Genomic DNA, 18,993 nt, shown 5'->3' with positions numbered 1-18,993 from the left:
GAGATCAAAAGATGGTACAAAGAACAGAAAATTGCATTTTCTGGAAGAGTCTTTGGTCTTTTTAGTGAGTTATTTTAACATAGCCATATACAAGGTAGTTCAAAGGCTTTTTAGAAAGTACAGTTTTCTGTTAACAATAAAGTAAGACATTTAATTACTGCCTATTTAGCTGGAAATGCTATCATTCCTGACATTAGTCAAAGTAATGGTCCTTACTGTACCCTACGTTTAAGTGTCCAGCAGCATTAAAAACTTGTAAAATTATTTTTTAATAGCCAGATCATGGAAGCTTTGTCTTTCATATCTAAATTATTATGAGAATTCCTAACTGTAGGTACGTTAATATTTTGTATTTACACAGTCCTTTAAAGAATTTCATATTGTAATTAATTAGTGATTATACTTCTTCATTTTTGTTTCTAAAGTGTTTCAAATAAATGCTTCTTCTTCTGTAGAATTTTATCCGATCAATAGACTCAGGAGAAACCAACTTGGATGGAGCAATAGGTAAGATAACCTATGATATTGCTGCACTTTTATATGTAGGCATTATAACTGCTGCATCTTTAAAAGAAATATAATGTTTTTTACCAATAGGACCAGCTGCATCAGAAGAATTGATTAAGACTACTTTATCAACATTTGAAGCAGTAACACAGCATCCTGTCTTGTTGACAATCCATCGCACGACAGTAAGTCTGGCAACACGTTAATTAATTACAGGGTAGTTGGCTGAAACCTATTGATAAATGGAATGTTTTGAAGATTTAGAAGCTGTTTGAATTATGGGTTAAAATCTATTGTGGTTTGATCTGACAGGAATATTTAATTGTTTATAAAGAGATTTAATTTTCAAGGACAAAGTAAAGCATTTGGACTTGGTTTACTACACTTATTTCAAAAATTACAGAGAATGAGAAAGATATTTGCTTAAGATTTGGCAGTAGCAGTTCTTAAAATGATTTTCATATAGATCTAACACTTGATTCTAATAAGCAATTATGTTGCTACATATTAGTGATTTTTTTTTTCTGCTTTGTCATTATGCTTTCAATATATCTTTGAAAAAACAGTTTTGAGGGGTTGAAGACACCATTCCATCACTACACTTCCCAGTGAAATCATCAACAAGAGTAACAGTCTATAACAGTTATGATATTTTTGTGTGTGTTTTTCTTTAAGTATAATTGTTTGCTTATCTAAAATTGTGTTATGATCAATACATCCACATATTGTACGCCTCACACATCACTAAAAAATTGTTTTCTTCAAAGTTTTTGGTTAATTTTTATATGAGCTAAGGTGGCTGAAACCAGAAGTTATGTTATGAAATAACTGTCAGCAAAACAGTAGGTCAGAAGGCTTGAATAAGTGATTAACAAATCATTGTAAGTTGTCCCAATGCATTTTTGTGCCTGAATTCCCACAAAAAGTATAACCCACCATACTTAATGGGGCGACCATTTAATTCCTATTGAAATTTGTGTTTCTGTACTGAAATTAAGTTAAGGGCACACTCATTATAGCAGTTTTAGGTGCTTGACTTAAGTGCTTTATTTTATCAGGTTATGCTAGATAAGAATGACTGATCCTAGGGATTATGCTAGAAAAGAATGACTGATCGTAGAAATTAAATGTTTTTAGTGGTTGAATCCTACTTGGTGTGCGTGTTAATTGAATGTTTAGCAAACAAAGCCTAAGTAAGTGAGAACAGTAAAATCAAAAATAAAACAACAACAATAAGAAATGAATTTAAATGACATTTTACTATTTTTCATCAATTCTCACAACCTATGAAGAGTTGTATTCAAACAAATGGTCCTTATCCACAAAAAAATCTAACCAATTAATAGTCAAGAGGGGAAATAATACAGAACTGAACAGTTTAACTTAACTTTAATATGGCAAAATATGTTATATAAAATAAAGTTCAATGTAGGTGAAGAATAAGTACTTATCTCCGTAGATGTCTGTCAGTCTGTATATTGCTGTATTATGACATCATTCTAGAACCACCTCAGTTTTTAAAAATAATTGTTTTACTTCTGCGGGTTATCAGTGTGTCTTATTTTGACAGAAATATGTACCATTTTTATGGAGGTTCGTCAACATTTACTAAAATTGCAATACTTTGCACATTAAATAGGGTTCACCTAGCTGCTGTTTAATGGTTTGTTTTTTGTTTTGTTTTGCTCTAGAAAAATAGCATGAAGGGGATAGCTCCCTTTTACAACTCTTCCTCCTCTGCTCCCATCCCCTCATTCAATTCAGCATTATATTGAATCTAGGTAATGATGGTTCCACTCTCTTGTAAGTGACCTTTGGCTAGCAATAAGTGAGTTTTACTTAAGTACCTAAATCTGTGGGGAACAATTTACTTCATCACACATGCTGAAAGTTTTAGATATTTGTTAAAAGCCCATATGAACACATCAAGCAAGATGTAGATGTAGATGAAACTTCTTGCCTTTCCAATGACTGTAAATTTATGACACATTGCTTTAGTAGAATAGGTTCTCTGATTTAGAATAAGTCTGTATCGAAATTTATTAATTTAAGAATAACTCTATCCTTGTCAACAAACAACTTTTTTTTATTAGTTTGAGAAAATAAAATTAATTACTTTGTTCACTCATTTTCAGAAAGAACAGTTCTCCCTAGTTTAAGCCCTCCTGACACTCAACAAATAGCCATTCAGACAGAAAATAAAGTGGAGGAAGTGCCTTCAATTCAGTATGTGAAATTCAAGAAATTGTCCACTGTAATTAATAATCTCTAACCACATCTGCCACTAGAGGTGCAAACAGTAATTAGTTTAATACTATTTACGAAGTCTAGTGTGCTAATTATACTTGAATGTACAGCTTACATTACTTCAGAGGAAAGTGGTACTTCATCTTCTATGATGCATACAGAATATTTTTAGAAATGCTGTTACTCAAAGGATATCTTCTAATTGCAGCTCACTGTGCTTGACTGGAATCTATGAATATAAATGCCAGCACCCAGTGGAACTTGGTGCTTTTTTTAAAAGTTGAAGCTAGACATGTTCAAGGTTCCAGATCAATATTTAAGTATAGCAGCGGTTAATAGGAAACTCTTTTACTGAGAGAAATGTGTATTTTAGGTTGATCTCTGATGCCTTGATTGCTCATTTAGACAAAGTTGGTTATAAGCAGCATTTTATGAAGGGGAAAGAAAAAAAAGCCAAAACATTCTTAAGAGGATTTTTTTTTCCACTATAACTGTGATTTTTCTTTAAAATTTCTAATCAGAAATGAAATTCATAGTTTTAACTACGTTTAATGAATTTAATTAAAAAAAATAGGTTATATTAAGCAAGCAGAACCAGTAAGCATTTTTTCTTTAGGTCTGGTTTAATTTAGCTGTAATGGAAGTTCTGTAAGTTAAGGGAGTTTAAGAGTAACATTTCTGTGTTTTTTTCACTTTGAGAAGACAAAAAAAAAAAGTGCTTTTTCTGGGTTTTAGTTTGTTTGATTTCCCTTTGTATTTGTACCTTGAACAAAGAAGGTTGAACAAATTGATTTTCATTATCAAATTTCTTATTGCCATCGAACTGAAGAAAGTTATTGAGAAGATTAAATTCTGTGGTGACTGACTATATTTTATATTGCTAAGTATGGTAAAGTCAAGGGAAACTAATTTAAAGGAGTGCCAGTAATGAGCAGTCATTCCATTTTGTATGCAGTTGTGTGCATTTGTACAAGTTATAGAGACTGACATAAGTGCAACTCAGCATGTTTTGACCAAACTACTCAAATATTATGATGAAGGCCCTCAAAAAGAATCTCTATAGACTGGAATGGAATATAAGCCATGGTTCTGTAAACCAACACAAATCAATGTGTTTATTTCCTCCACATACCTGAAACAGAAAACTATTTAATAAATTCAGATAATAAGTGTTATATATATATATATATAATGTAAATTTTGGTAAAGGTTCTAATTTAATTAAGAATTCTGTACCACAAGTATAATTAATAGTTTCCTTCTCTTTCTCTGTTAAGTGTACTTATTTGCCCGAAAAAAGGACCTATAGTAATTCAGAGTGCTTTGAGCAGTGATGAGGTTCATGATGGCGGTCAGTCAGTTCCTGTGGGAATCCTTTTTGTACTCTAACTAGCTCCTAAAAAATGCTCTCCACACTGCACAGGTGATCTTTTACATGAAGCATGAAAGTTCTTCTCTGGTTGAGACAAAAGTTGTCAGCTATGATTCTCCTCCTAAAGGTTTCAGAACCTATTTTTAAAAATCCAGCCTAAATAAAAGAACCTTGAACCTGATGAGTTGCTTGATGGGAAGTCAAGGGAAAAGCAATATGACATGGAAAACTACTGACTGACAATATGAGAGTTATTATTTTCACCGTGCATGACAACAGGGGATAGAAACTTTAGCAAGTGCTTCTCTCAGCTCATCTTAGTCTTTTCTTTATTCAGCATCAATGTGTTCTTCATCCATAAGCTGTTCTGATCTAACCACTGACATCTTAATTTTGTCAATGTAGGGCATGACTATGTGGACATATTATACATCATTTCATCAATCACTCTCCCTTTTCAAGTAGATTAAAAGTGTACACCCCATGTGGCTTTCTGTCTATTACACAAATCCACATGACACAAGGCTTTTTTTGGTGTGAAAAGCCAGTTCTGTACTAATTGACATATTGAGTCAGTCAATCAGTGCTGTCTCTTCCCTGAAGTAAGAAAAAAAAATCTCAATGAAGATTCTGTAGTTTTCAACAAAAATTACAAAAATGTCATCCTTCTCCCCAGTTCATTCTTACATGTATTAGATTATTGTTTGCATTACATTCTGAGAGATTACTGGAAATACAAAGAACATTGAGGAGCATGCTGTGCCTGCAGCAGATGCTTTAAGAAATTTGAAGGCAGAAAGATTCTAATCCCAGGGTCACTCTCAGCAGTAACTGTATATGTGGAATTTTAATGAGAATAAATGTCAAGGTGATGTTGGTTGTTGTGGATCTGAGTTGGGGCTTGAAATAAGGTTCTGGAAGCTGATAGTCTTTGCTTTATTACATTCTGCTTTGAATTGTGGGTAAGGAGAAGGTATTTGTCAGTAGTTGTAAATTAAATGCGCACACTGGAAAGAATAAGAGACCTATAGAAAAATCTCTGAAGGTAATCTGTTTTGTCATTTGAAAGCATGGGTAAGGTAGCTGCATGGAATGGGTGACCTAGTTTCTGTATTTCCAGTCCACCCAGTGTGACACCAAATGCAAAGACTTTGTCCATAAACATAGCCCTGAAGAGCTCTGGAACTCATCTGTAAGCAAGGGAAAGATTCTTTAGGCTGGTAATATTAGTGCTATTGAGGCAAGTTCTGTGGCCTTGGGAAGAGGGTTAAGCTACCCATATAAATGTAGCCTATGTAGCAGGTGATAACAGGTAATGTTGGCTATATGCTAGTTTGTTAATACATGATGGCTGCATGTGTGTGTTGAGTAGTTGAATTCATCCTTGTGAACTAGCACAAGTGAATGGATGTGTAGTACTCCATCATAGGGTTCCTTCCCTAAACAGGGATATGCTAGCATGGGACCCTTTTGCTGGGAGCCCTTGAAGTGTTATAACTGCTCTTAAGTGGATATACGTGGAGCTTTGACATTGCTTGGTGAGGTTAAGGAAAAGCTGAGGCAATGTTTCTTTCTTTTGAATGCAGGAACATTTATTTAGGGTTCAGGCTTTGTGTGTCTAATGTGGTGTGAACAGAGGAGACAAAAAGACTGAAATCACAGTTGTCTCTTCCAAGCCTCCTCCCAGTAGTACTTGAATACTTAATTACTCTGAAACTATGGCTTGCCTCTCTCTTTTGAGGGTTAACGTAACACAGAGACTTTGTAGAAGGTTTTCTATTAAACTGTGGTTTGCTTCCAATAGATCTGATCTGTGTAGCTGATAAAATTCTGAAGAAAAGTGAGTACAGCTTTTGCTGGATGCTCAGACCTCAGTAGTAGAGTTTTCCTTGAAGGAATCAGTGTTATTAAGAAGACAGGTGTTCTGGGTTTGGATACTCTACTTGGATTTTCAGAAGGGTTTTGACAGTCAATGCACCAAAGACTCTTAAAATCCATCAGTGGGCCTTTCCTCTTATCTTCTGATAGATCAGCTTCTTTTATGTAGTTAAAATTTAGTAAGTAGAGAACTGAGATCAATTCTAAAAATGTAGGTATATTAAGAAGGATGCGTTACAAAGATCTATGTTGCTATTTATAAGTAATCCAGAAAAGGGTATGAATAGTGAGGTGATAGAGCTGACTGATCACAGAATCACCTAGGTTGGAAGAGACCTCCAAGATCACCGAGTCCAGCCTCTGACCTAACACTAACAAGTCCTCTACTAAGCTGTATCACTAAGCTCTAAATCTAAATGTCTTTTAAAGACCTCCAGGGATGGTGACTCAACCACTTCCCTGGGTGATGCTAAGTTATTCACAGTAGTGAAAACTAAATCTGACAGAAGAGTTGCAGAAGGTTTTCAAGATACTGAGTAAAAGAACAACATAATGGCATGTAGTTCAAAACTGATAAACATGAAGTGATGCACATGAGGAAAATCATCCAATTATGTCTATACAATGTCAGTCTCTAAACTACTTGTAACTGTTTTGGCTATCTTTTAGCATAATTTTTCTATGAAAACGATGGTGTTACATTCAACTGTAATCAGAAAGACAAATAGATTATTAGAAATGGCTGATAAAAGACAACAAAAAACAACAACAACAACAACAACAAAAAAACGGGAAGAAAAAAACAAACCAACAAACAGAAAACACCACTGTGCCATAGGAAGTCCATGATTCCCTCATGATATCCCTTGATATCATGGAGTCCATGATATCCCTTGGATACTGAGATCTTGGATAGCTGTGGTCTTTCACTATAAAAGGAGACAAGAAAAAGTACAGTTTGATGTTGCAAGGAGGGACTGAATAGATAAAAAGTTCAGCTTGGAAACAAAAGGAGGAGTATATAAATTAATGGATGGCATGGAAAAAATGAATTAAAAATAACTGTTCATGATTTTTGAGTGAGTATCAAGTTGGTAACTAGACAGGTGTTTTAAAATAAAGTGCGTTTTCATAAGGCATAACTAAAGTGTGGAATTCAGTGTTGTAGGTATTGCACATGCTAGAAGTATAAATATATTTTAGATAGGATTGGACAGATATATGAAGAAATATTGGTAAGCTTTTATTAAATGCAAAAATACTGATGCAGCTTCAGTTTAGGAAAATTTTTTAACTCAAGAGTTGCTAGAAACTAGAGTTGTGCTTTAAGCTTTGTATGTTTCTCCTATTCTTATTCTTCTCCTTTCCAATTTTGTTAGAAACAGGATTACTAGGTTTGAACTATGTTTTTCCTTGGTCTTGTGCATCTTACTACAGACTAAGATGAAATATTTCAAAGTGATGATGTTACAAAAGGCATTAGCTGCATGCATGATACATAGCATTATCTGTATAGGTATAAAGGCTATCTACTTGCAAGAGTAAACCAACTTCCATACCTCAAGCAACTTCCTTTACCTCTTTTATTGAAAGCAGGTAACAAAGGGATTTTTTGTAATTTTTCAGAAGTGAAAAAAAGCCAAAGTCTAAACAAATCCCCCAATTAAATAGTTAACTAGAATAGCTCTAGTTACTGCTGACTAGAGTCTAATTTCATTTAGTGACCCCTTTTCATTATGTATTTTCAGCTTTTATAGCTTTTTCTTAATAGTAGATGCTTAACTCTAGAACTCTAGAGGAGTTATATCTTCTAGATTTTAATCACTAAAACAAAACACATGGGGAATTATAACCCAATCTTACTTCACCAAATCCTATTCATGGTGTAGTAAAAGCCTACACGGTAATTTTATTTATATAAATAAAACCAAGGGCAAGCTGTGTATCCATGATGCATACTCACAAATTACCAGGCTGTCTGTCCTTCTCTCCCCAAAGTAAAATAAATATCTAAATTGATATTTAATAAATTGTAAGGGTATGTGTTTTGATTATAAACTTCTTCCTAACTTTTAATGTTATTTGTGAAATGACCTTGAGCTGGGAAACTTTAGAGGTGGTTCTGCCTCAGCCTTTTCCTTATAGTGAAGCTCCCAAAGGAAGCTAAGAAGGTTTTTAAACTCAAAAACAAGTTTCGATAAATATTTGTTAGAATGTCTTTTAAATAGAAAGAAAAAAATGATTATTTAATGAGTGAATAGAAATTAAAATGGATTTTCTTCCTGCTACCATCACCTGAAATCTGCAAGTTTAGCCCCCTGAGAATGATCAGTTTATTCTCATGCCAGAGAATATCCTTTTCTGCCTGACCCAGTCGCTCTTCTTAGAGGACCATGGCATACAAACACAGACAAAACAAAACAGCACCATCATGCTTATCTTATTAAACAGCAAGTTTTTTGTAGGAAAGTAACTTGCTTCTTGTATATATAGATAACATATACTCCCTTCCGGCACTTGCTGGATTCAAATAGAATGGAAGAAGTAGGACAAACAATACAAAAATATACTCCAATACCTTAATAAATGTTTGACCTTCCTTTTTTTTGAAGAATCCTGAGTAATGCCATAGCTGAAGCATAACAAGGCAGTATTTCTTTCTGCAGCAAGTCCTAAATGACGTTCCCACTCTCATGTCTCTTCATGCTGATGTTTTGCACCACCTGCATCTGTATACTTAGTATATGTGTTTATTCTCTCTGAGGATATGTTGAGGCTAGAGGTATGTTTCCAAACCAGTCACCAGGGAGGAGATGCTGTTAGCAAATCTGGAGTAGGCAGTAGGGGCAGGGTTGTATGGGAGAATACCTCTGGAGGAACAGAGTTATAAAATGTGTGCAGAATAATCTGCAAGTGGAATAAGCAGTCAGTTTGAAGAAAAAAATATCTGCAACATAGGGGAGACTGTCCATCCTGGAGTATTTAGGTAGTATTATATCAGACCATCTCCATCTAGATTTATGAGAATTAAGAAATAAACAGTAGTTTCCATACTATTTTCACTCTTTTGCTTTTCAGTCCTACTTCAGGCACCCAAAAGTAGGATAAACGGTTTTCTTTACATTATGGCTGTGGTTCTTTCTTTTGATCTAAAGGCTGTCCTAGGACAAAGGATCAGTTCTAATTTGTCAGAATAAATAGCTAAATATTGTATTCAATATACAAAGATGTCCTGATTTGTCATGCAATTATTTCATTTTTGCTTCTACCTCATATTAAGATCTCTAAAACCTGTATGGTCTAAATAAATAAATGAGTACTTTTTTTTTTTTTTTTAACTGATGATTTAACACTTAACAATGTATTCCCTTCAGTAGAATACTTCTAATACTCTATTTTTAATATTAAATGTATAAAACTAAGTTATATTGTAGTTTGCCATAAGTTGATTTCAGATGGAACTAAGCTGACTAGTTCTATGCCAGATGATCAATCTGTAATTCAGCACATGCATGGATAATAAAGAGTTGACTGATTTATTTCCCCCCCTATTTTAAATCTTAAGTCTGTAAACTTATATTTTAATGGAAATCTAAGTATTGCCAGAATGGAAGACGTTGATGTTTTATCAAGACTCTCTACTAAGCTTAAGGATGTTTCATTAGAGGTAGTGAGTCTTACCTGTTATATATTAGTTATATACAGGTTTGGTTTAGAAGCACATTTCTTAGGATGTTTTTTCCTCACTCTACTTGATGTCTAGTTTATGGATTAATACATCAGGACTGATAGATACTCTAATATTCTTTTTGCTTAATGTCTTACATCTGTACTAAATTCTGTATTTTAAATGAAAATGCACTCTCAATGAATTATACCGAAGTTGCTATTGTTATCTGTATAAGTTGCTGTCTGTAACTTTATGACAGCTTACCAGAGAAAAGTGTACTTGGTGGCTTTATAAGTGTGATTATGGATGGTTTTCTGTGATTATTCATCTCTTTGATTAAGGGCTCCAGCAGTGGAATAAACATAGATATGTCTCTGTTCTATTTTTCCACGTGAATAATCTAAACCAGATCTTTCTAATTCTCTGTTTTAGGTTGAAGACTGTGTCCTCCCACCACTAGTTTCTTTGGTGCATGGTCAGAATGGTAAGTATACGGCCACATCAACTACAGTTTCCATGAATTCCACATTTTGTTTTAATTAGAATTCAGTGTGGTCACATTCTTGGCACCTTTATTTTTAAGTGGAATGGAGACTCTTCAGCTTGCGGTTGCTCTCAGAAACCACATCACTGCTCTTAAGCCACGAGGTCATGGCTGAGGAGAAAGGGGAGAGCCTCGACTCAAACAGCAAGCTTCTGTCTCTCATTAGAGATTCCTTGCTGCCTCAGTAAGTATAATACTTCTGCTTTAGTGGGGAATAACTTGATATTCAATCCATTTTGACAGCATATTTTTTTTTTTAAAATACCTTTTTTATGTTTAAATGGCAAAATGAAAAAAAGAAATGGTAATTAGCTGCTGTCTGAGTTCTGTGCCCAAAATCTTTCTCTTACGTTAATTCAGAACTTGGTTGTTCTGAACCAACCACAACTTCTGTCTGACACTCATTTTTGCATTTTGGTGATTACTATGCCTCTGGCTGCTTTTGCTTCTTGAAGCAAGTTTCCCCTAGCTGTGATTTAAATACCCTCTATTTGTTCAGCTGATAAAGTCAGAGCATTCTAACACCAACAGCTTCACTATTGTGGGGACTGTGGCCTCTTGGAAGACATTTTAAGATCATATGGAATGGCTTATAACCTTAAAAAAAAAAAAAAAAAAAAAAAAGAAAAGTACATGATGGATTAGTCCTCTATGTTCACAGAAGGGTGTCTAAACTGCTGTCCTTTCCCACTGCCCGAAGCAACAGAAAATCCCTGTGCTAGTGGATGAAACTACAGCCTGTGGGCCAGCCATGGCCTGGAACTTAATTTATAAGGCATATAATCAAATGAGGCCTGTCACTTCAAAATGACTTGGATCTGAACCTGCTTTGGCAGGGGGTTGGACCCGATGATGTCCAGAGGTCCCTTCCAACTCCTACAATTCTGTGATTCTGTCTTTATGCTCACCTTCATGTGTTATGCATATGTATGCTGTGAGCTGATAATATCTCAGTAGAGGGAAAGAAAACACAAACATGAGTACAGTAAGGATTATCGTTCACATTATTCCAGGATAATGTTACAGTGCATTTTATTGTGTGGTCTTCCAAAGTTCGTAATTGTGAATACTTAGCTGCCCTAAGTGAGGAAATTGTTCCCCACCCCTACATTCAGTAAGTGACAGAAGGGTGGAGGAATGGATGCTGGATTATGATCAGAAACATAGTGCTTTCCCTAAAAATGAGACTGTCTCTTGCTAATTGACTAATACTCTTAGAATTTGAGAACCAAAGTTCTCTCTGTCCAATATTTGTAAACTTTTCTTTGTGAGAGAAAATGGGAAGGAAATCTTAGTGATAAGATTAGTGAGAAGCTAATTTTCAGATCTTTCTTCACACTTTTTTGAACTGCAAAACAGATTTTTTTTGGTATGAATTAAAATGGAAACTAGAAATATTAAAGTATACATATTATTAAAAGCTGTCAGATACTTTTCTTCAGATAGGGGAAGAGACTTCAAGTCAAGCAAGACCAAGTTCCATCTTTGCTTTGAAACTTGCCCTTTGAAGACATGCCCATGTTATAACATGTTTCTCATAGAGCTGAGGGAGGGGTCAAGCTAACTCCAAACTAGAAGGAAGACATGTACTACTGTCTCCTCTTCTAATTAGCTCAGTTGGGTGACAATGCTTTTTTATGGTCTGAGACTAAATATGATTCTACTTTGGAGAATTCAGTTGTGCTATCTTTGCATGCATTGTATCATAGATGCATAAAAGAAGTCTTGCAGTAGCTCAGAATCTTGGTTCCCAGCTTAGCTTAAAGATTTCCTGAATCAGTTCCTTTTTCTCACCAATAGAGATAATACTTGCATTTGAAAAATATTTTGAGATTATTTTAAGAAAAAAAAAAAAAGAGAGAGATAATTGGAATGTATGTGAGCTAGATATAAACAAATTTCACTCTAGTTTAGGAGCATGGTAGAAGAGCATGTAAATCTTCTAGTAATTCAGAAAGAGTTAACGAGTGTTGATGTATTTAATACATTATTTGAATCTGCAGGTTGATCCAGTGCTTAGTAAATATGTTCAGATGTGGGGAGCAGGTAATCAATGCAAAAAGGTACAGGTGGAACAAAAAGCAGAGGAGGGTTGAAGGATTTTCTGCAGAAAAGAAAATTAAAACTTACTTTTGAATTGAAAGTCTCAAAACTCAGTTTTGAGAAAAACTAGAAAAGGAGACTAAAGGAAGACCAAAGCAGCTGCTTTAGATGTCAGAAAAGACACTAAAGGTAAGTTTTGTTCAACAGTGTTCGAGGTATGGATCAGAAAATATTTATGGGAGGTAGAAATGAATCTTCATACAGTCTCCACAGATCCCAGCAGAAGCTTTATCTGAATGCAAAGGAGTCGGGACTAAATCTATGAAGAGAGGTCTAAGATTAGATGCAGGCTCTACCCCAAGAAGTAGCAGTTACTTGAAAACTAATAGAAAGTAAAGACTGTATTTAGAGGCTGAAGAGATGTTTGCTTAAGTTGTTTAGTTTTTTTGTTCCTGGACAAAGGATGGGACAGAATGTAACTCAGCTGGAGGACAGTCAAAAGATGAGAAATGTAATGGCTGTTTGATCATGGGCACTCTGTGGGGAAGAAGGTATTTCTACCCCTCTTAATCCTGCTTTTTAAGAGGTGAGAGCTGTTGGGTATTCATCAAATTTATCAATTTAAGTGTAAAACTTAACACAGGAAGTAGGATTTTGGTCACTATGCATGAAATATAAATTTTCTGTCAATGCAGGAAAAATAAGTGCTTACCATTTTTTTTCCACATCTTCTGCATCATCAGTAGAATGGTTCTTTCATTAAATATTTATTCATTTGTTCTTCATCTGAAGATTATCTTCCTTATAGGACTTTGTTCAAATGAAATCGTCTCATTTGATTTCACTTCATTGAGAAGTTTATTTTCCTGAGCTTTTCGTAACCAAAATTAAACTTTCTTCTATAGGAAATGAATGAAGTAAATAATTTCTATTACATATCCAAGTTTTTAAATCAGAAATTATAACATCAGCCCTTTCTCACTTAATTCTTAATATTCCTTAATATTCAAATATGATTTGACATACCATCGTTTCAAATTTGTGTTGGAACCAGGAACAGGAGAGGAATGTGTTTTTAAAGATTAGCTTGCTCTCAGGAGACTGTCAAACCAGTTCTTCAGGTACAAAATCCTGGATACTTGAAATAATTTGTAGATAAAATGTTTAGTCTTTAAGAGCTTAAGAGAATCCATATCCTACAATCTTTAGGTCCTCTTTTCACTCTTACTTATGGAAAAGACTGACAAAATAACTTATTGCACTGCAGTACAGGGAGTTTGCAGAACCATTATAAAATGCTTTCTAAAACTGTCGTTACTAAATTAGCTTACATTTTGAAGTGGCAAGGAAATCATTGAATGAATTCATTCATTTAACAAAGTCTCTCAAGCACGGAGTATTTTCCCTTCACAGAAGATTCATATATTCATAGTTCCTAATGGCCTTTATTCAAGCTATGTGTTTATATTAATTGCTAAGACATTCGTTTTAGTAATCTGTGTTTTCTCATGTGGTATTTGGTTTGATGGATCACTGCACCTTCCCTTAGAAATATGTTTACTAATGCTTTCTTTGGAGGAAAAAATAGTTTGAAGTAAAAGGAAATAAAGACTTTTTAAAAATTGAACTCCAAGGAATTATGATGCTAAGTGTGCAGATTATTACTAATCTCTCTCAGATCTAATAAATAGATGGCTTAAAATGCTTTAAAGTGGACTCCATTTAGAGAAGGTATCGATGTGCTTATAATATAGCAAATATATCACAAAGTATCAGATTTTTAAGCTAGCATGGCTGATTCATTCGTTATTATTGCTAGGAATTACCATTCTGGGGAACTAAATCTATGTTTTGTGCGGTGGCCAGATGACTTCTGACACTTAAGTCACTTTATAGCATCTTTGCTTGCCTCGAAAGATTTATTTGTGGATACTGAGGAGGAAAAATAAAAATAAAAAAAAAGGCAAATAATTCCATTATGCTTTGTAGAAATCTATATTACATGCATATAGGGTTCCAGGATCAGTGTTTATTAATGCATTGTATTATTTTCTCCCTTTATGAAGAAAGGGACTTTTTAATCACCAGTGAGAAATAGTTTTCTTCGAGGAACTGGAATCTGTTATTTTAAAGTAAAGATTCTGATCACCAGAGACATGAAGCCAACGTTGACTACTCATTGGTCTACAGAGTAGGTTCAGCTGCATGTGAGTGCTTTGTGGCTCTGTGGCAGCACATTCAGGCTGGTACGTAGCAGCTGTGATGCACTGCTTCTAGTCTGTGTGCTTGTTTGGAAGGTTCACCTCCTATGAAGAATTTTTCTCAGTCTTGCAATCTACATCAAGAATGTGGAACTGGTGTGCTTCACCCTTCTTTTCTTAGAGCTGTCCAGGTGAGAGACTTGGCCAGAAAGTACAATATCACCTTCTAGATTACTGTGCAAATCAGAGTGCTGAGGTGTGGTCTCTGTGGAGAGGGGATCTTTCTTCCACAGAAGAGCTAGCACACATGAGGATACCTGCCAACATGTTGGACATGACTCAGATCCCTCAATTCAGGCACAAAAAGGGATGCTAACTTGAGAAGCAAATTTCTCATTTATTTGCTTGATTTTTGCTCATCCCCCTCCCTCCTTCATCAGAACCCAAGACAAAAAAATGTGTTTCTTTATGCTTACATTTATCTCTCCTCCATCATTGTACACCATTCCCCTCCAGATATATTTCTATTTTAAAAAGATAAAAATGGTCATTTGTTGGGGGAATATTACTGGAAAACCAGCAGCAGGAGCAAGGTCCATTTTGTGTTTCAGCAGCCTGTTTTCCTTTACCAAGATATCCAGAAGGTGATGTTTTGAAATGTTTCATAGATATTTCTTTTGTAGTTTATCTTCACTGTCGCTCTGAATAAACATTGTTTTAAAAATGTGTATTAAATCATATACGTTTATAAATGTTTTAAAACATTGTATAAATATTATGTATTTATGTACGTACATCTCCATATAAAAAAGTAATTAGTTCTTTTATTAATGCATTTTAAAACTTAATCTGATGTTTTTAAAATACCGTTTCTAAATAGGTCTTGTTTATTGCTTTGTGTAGTTCCAAACAGCATTGTGTTTCCATTGTGGTTATTATAAAGTTTGGTAACGTATTTCTAATAGCATCAACTTATTCATGCAGAGCTCTTGGTTTTATATATTTTTTCCAATGTTGCTATTCTCTCCCCCCTTCAGGTATGAGTACATTCTGATGGCTCCAGACCCAGTACCGGTGTATGCTCTGAAACTGTTGGTGGCCTTGACTGAACACAGCCCCGCTTCTGTGAGGTGATGTAACTGTCCATTTTCTATTGTTCTAAGCACCTTCTGTTTCAATTTATTTTTTGCATTAGGACTTAACATAACTTAAAAATATCTTACTGGGGCTATGGGAAAGAGACACTCTTTATGATGTGATGATCCAGAAAAAAAAAAAAAGGGAAAGAAAAAGGGAAGCATACCTCTCACATATACACACACACACAGCTATTCCTCTCCTCTGATCTACCAAGAAAATCAGGTTCTTTTTGCACTTAGCAGTGTCCATTCATGGTATCTGATAGAGTTATGGCTAAGAAGTCACTGCGTACTGTACTGTCTTGATTTGATTAATTAAAATAAGCACCAGTTTTAATATATAAATTATTTTAATATAAAATATATATTTACATATATATAACTATAATATATATATACAAAAGGAAATTTAAACTGTTCTCCTATTGATCTTACAAAAGATGAAAACGTCTTTTCATCTTTTTACAGTGTTATTTTGATATACTAACTAGACTAAAAATGAACTAGAAAATTGAGTGGCTTAAGATTTTAAACAGTTTGAATACAGTGAAGGTGATATTTAATTGTATTTATATGTATACAGTTTTTACTGTTTATGATCTGTTTATGCTACTGCAGACTTTCATGTATAATACATGTAGTTCAGATTTCTATTTTTAGCATTAACCTACAGAGATTCTAATTCTTCAAGCATTACAATAAAATATTTCTGTAACTAGAACACTGGGTATTATAGTACTGCTCTTCCTCTGCCTAATTAATTCTCTTTATTTGAGGAATCTTATGTATTCATTACACATCTGTAATCATCCCATTTCTCCTGTGTCTGGCTGGCTTTCTTTTACTTTCACTGAATGATTTGTTTGGCTAGATTTCTGAAGGAGAAGAGATTATGTAAGTCTCTTGGTCTATCTCCTTCCTGATTCTTTGACTTCCCAATTACTTTAGCTGAAATTAGCCCATACATCAAAACTGTGACAGAAACTCATAATATCTTCGTATTTTCACAAACTGCTAGGTAACAAAGCTGAAATCAGATAAATGCTGGTTAATGCAGATAAACAGTAGGTCACAGCTGATTGTATTTAGGTTTGAGCACTAAAATAGTACGTATATAGCTCAGAATTACAACATATGCTCTTTTTTGCATTTCAGTAGGCACATGAAAGAATCTGTGATTATTGTGATGGGAAGTATGTAGGTAACACTGGACAAAAATCCTTCAGGAGTAAATTTGTTCCTTGTGGGAAAAACTCTACTGTATTTTAGTACTGGCAATAGTGATGAGGACTAGTTTTCATCAAGTCTCTGTGGTTTCTCTAAGTTTATATTTCATCCACAATACTTGGCTTTGAAGGATGAATGCCTTCTCCTTTGAGTTAATTGAAATGGAAAAAAAAAATGGTGGTAGCAAAAAAGGTTGTTGTGAAATGGCAAAATATTAATTTAGCGCTTCACTTATTGCATTCACATCTTTCAAAAATAACTGTTATTAATCTTATTCCAAAATAAAAAAGGATGAAGGTGAGGGCTACTGTATTTTAATTTGTGCCATGAGATAGCCTCTTCTCAGAAATGTAAACTTATACATTATTTCTCTTCTTTTCTCATTCTTTAATCTTACCATGTTTCTTGTTTGTTTCTCTTTTCTTCTTTCCATTCTCCTCTGTTTCTTCCTATGTGCTCCTCAGTAGAGACATGAACATTTGAGGAGTTCTTAAGCATTTGAAAAGAGACAGATGCATTGTAATGTTTTGTGTCCTTTGTTTGTAGTGGACACTGTACATCAGCTAAATTGTTGTGATACCAGAGGAAAAACTTTCAATCATCTTTTTTACTATTTTGAACACTTTTTTTTATATATGACAGCAGTACAGTTATTCGAGCATTATATTTTTAATGTCTTATGCATAGTACATTACCAGTATTTTATATTTTAAGTGTCTTAAGTGTTTAACATTTGTAAAAATACAAAAAATGCCTTGTAATTTTTGCCATTGCTCCACTTTTGGGGTCGTTTGTAATATTCTGTATTCCTGGAGCTGTTCCAGGCTATTGCTCTTCAATTTAGCAATGGGTAATTCTAATTATGTCCTATTAACATGCTGCAGAATTGGATCTTTCACAAACATAAGTTCCAGCATGTGTAAGATGGTAGCTGTAAAAGAAACAAAAACTTCAATATGTTTCAACAGGCACATTTAGCAGCATTTGGACATCTGAATATATGAGCATCCATAGGAATAAAACCTTGTTTTGGGGGAAGAGTATTTTGTTGTTCATTTTCTCCTTAAAGGGTTAGAATATAAATGAGTCTAGTGTTTCCTTTATATACCATTTCCTTTTTACATCAAGCAACAACTGCTGTGTCATACGCCCTTACTTAGCATTCATTTAATGAGAAAATATCAGGTATTAGAAGGATGAGCTTTGAACGGAACTTGTCCATCAATTACCTATTTTGTGCTTGACTCAAAGCTAGTCTGGCCTTCAGAGTTGCTGATAGTATTCTGTCACAGATCTTCTAAAAACCTATTGTCTTATATTTTCAAGAATTTTTAATATTTCATGGTAAGAAAAATTGTGCATGGTAAGGCCAATGTGATAATAGCAGAGTTTACCTTTAGCTATTTTGAAATGGATAATTTTAACAAGAAACCTATGATATTCAGGAATTGTGTAGCTTAATTCATGAAGTGAATCTATGAACAACTGAAAATTTGTGTGAAAATCTCCCTTTCCCCCTCCCTGCCCTGGTAATTAGTTTTGGTGGATTTTACTCTGATACAGAACTGTTAGGTAAGGTTATGAAATGTAGCTATATGTTTTGCTGTGCGTTCTCTTATGAAGATACTTGACTTGTCTGTAGTTGGAAACTTACAGTATTTGAAGACATGGATACACTTGAAACTATGGAGTCTGATCTTTATGGATTGCTGGAGTGATATACTTTTTTGGTTGCAAGGAAAGAAGACAGGGAAATAGAGTGGAGGTAAGAGAAGAGCTAAAGGAGTATGGTACACCTGTTGCCCAAAGTCATCGATGTTTGGACAGGTATTGAAGCTGTATTATGGATGGCATTGATGCTCACATATCTCAGATCTGAAGTTTTGCAGTGGCATTTTAAAACCTAAAACACTTATAGGCAAATGAGGGTATGTCAAAGACCTTAAATTCACAATTCTTCTGTAGCTCCAAAGGAGACAAGATCTGGGAAGTATACTGTTAGAAGTGGTAGAAAGCTGTATGCCATGAACTCTTACCTGTCCCTGTCACTTGGCCTAACTAACTTCTGTGCACCCTGTTTTATTATGTGACTCTGCATGCGAAAGCTCGTGCTTACTTGACTTCAAGAGCTGAAACTTAAAGACAAATGTCATATATTGCATCAG

The 18,993-nt window shown here is 34.5% G+C and overlaps 1 protein-coding gene across 6 annotated transcripts in view; it reads left to right on the top strand.

The window, feature by feature from the left end:
- The window catches only part of ULK4 (unc-51 like kinase 4), a 240,376-nt gene that overhangs the window by 87,125 nt on the left and 134,258 nt on the right, over window positions 1–18,993 (top strand). For all 6 annotated transcript variants that reach the window (XM_035316467.1, XM_035316466.1, XM_035316465.1 and 3 more), the window contains exons 26-30: window positions 456–507; window positions 598–692; window positions 10,107–10,158; window positions 10,258–10,402; window positions 15,500–15,592. In XM_035316467.1, the coding sequence (XP_035172358.1) occupies window positions 456–507; window positions 598–692; window positions 10,107–10,158; window positions 10,258–10,402; window positions 15,500–15,592 (437 nt within the window). The remainder of the gene's footprint in view (window positions 1–455; window positions 508–597; window positions 693–10,106; window positions 10,159–10,257; window positions 10,403–15,499; window positions 15,593–18,993) is intronic.

This window comes from Oxyura jamaicensis, chromosome 2, assembly GCF_011077185.1.
Source record: "Oxyura jamaicensis isolate SHBP4307 breed ruddy duck chromosome 2, BPBGC_Ojam_1.0, whole genome shotgun sequence".
Taxonomy (NCBI): Eukaryota; Metazoa; Chordata; class Aves; order Anseriformes; family Anatidae; genus Oxyura; species Oxyura jamaicensis.
This window is presented reverse-complemented; position numbering and strand designations above follow the sequence as displayed.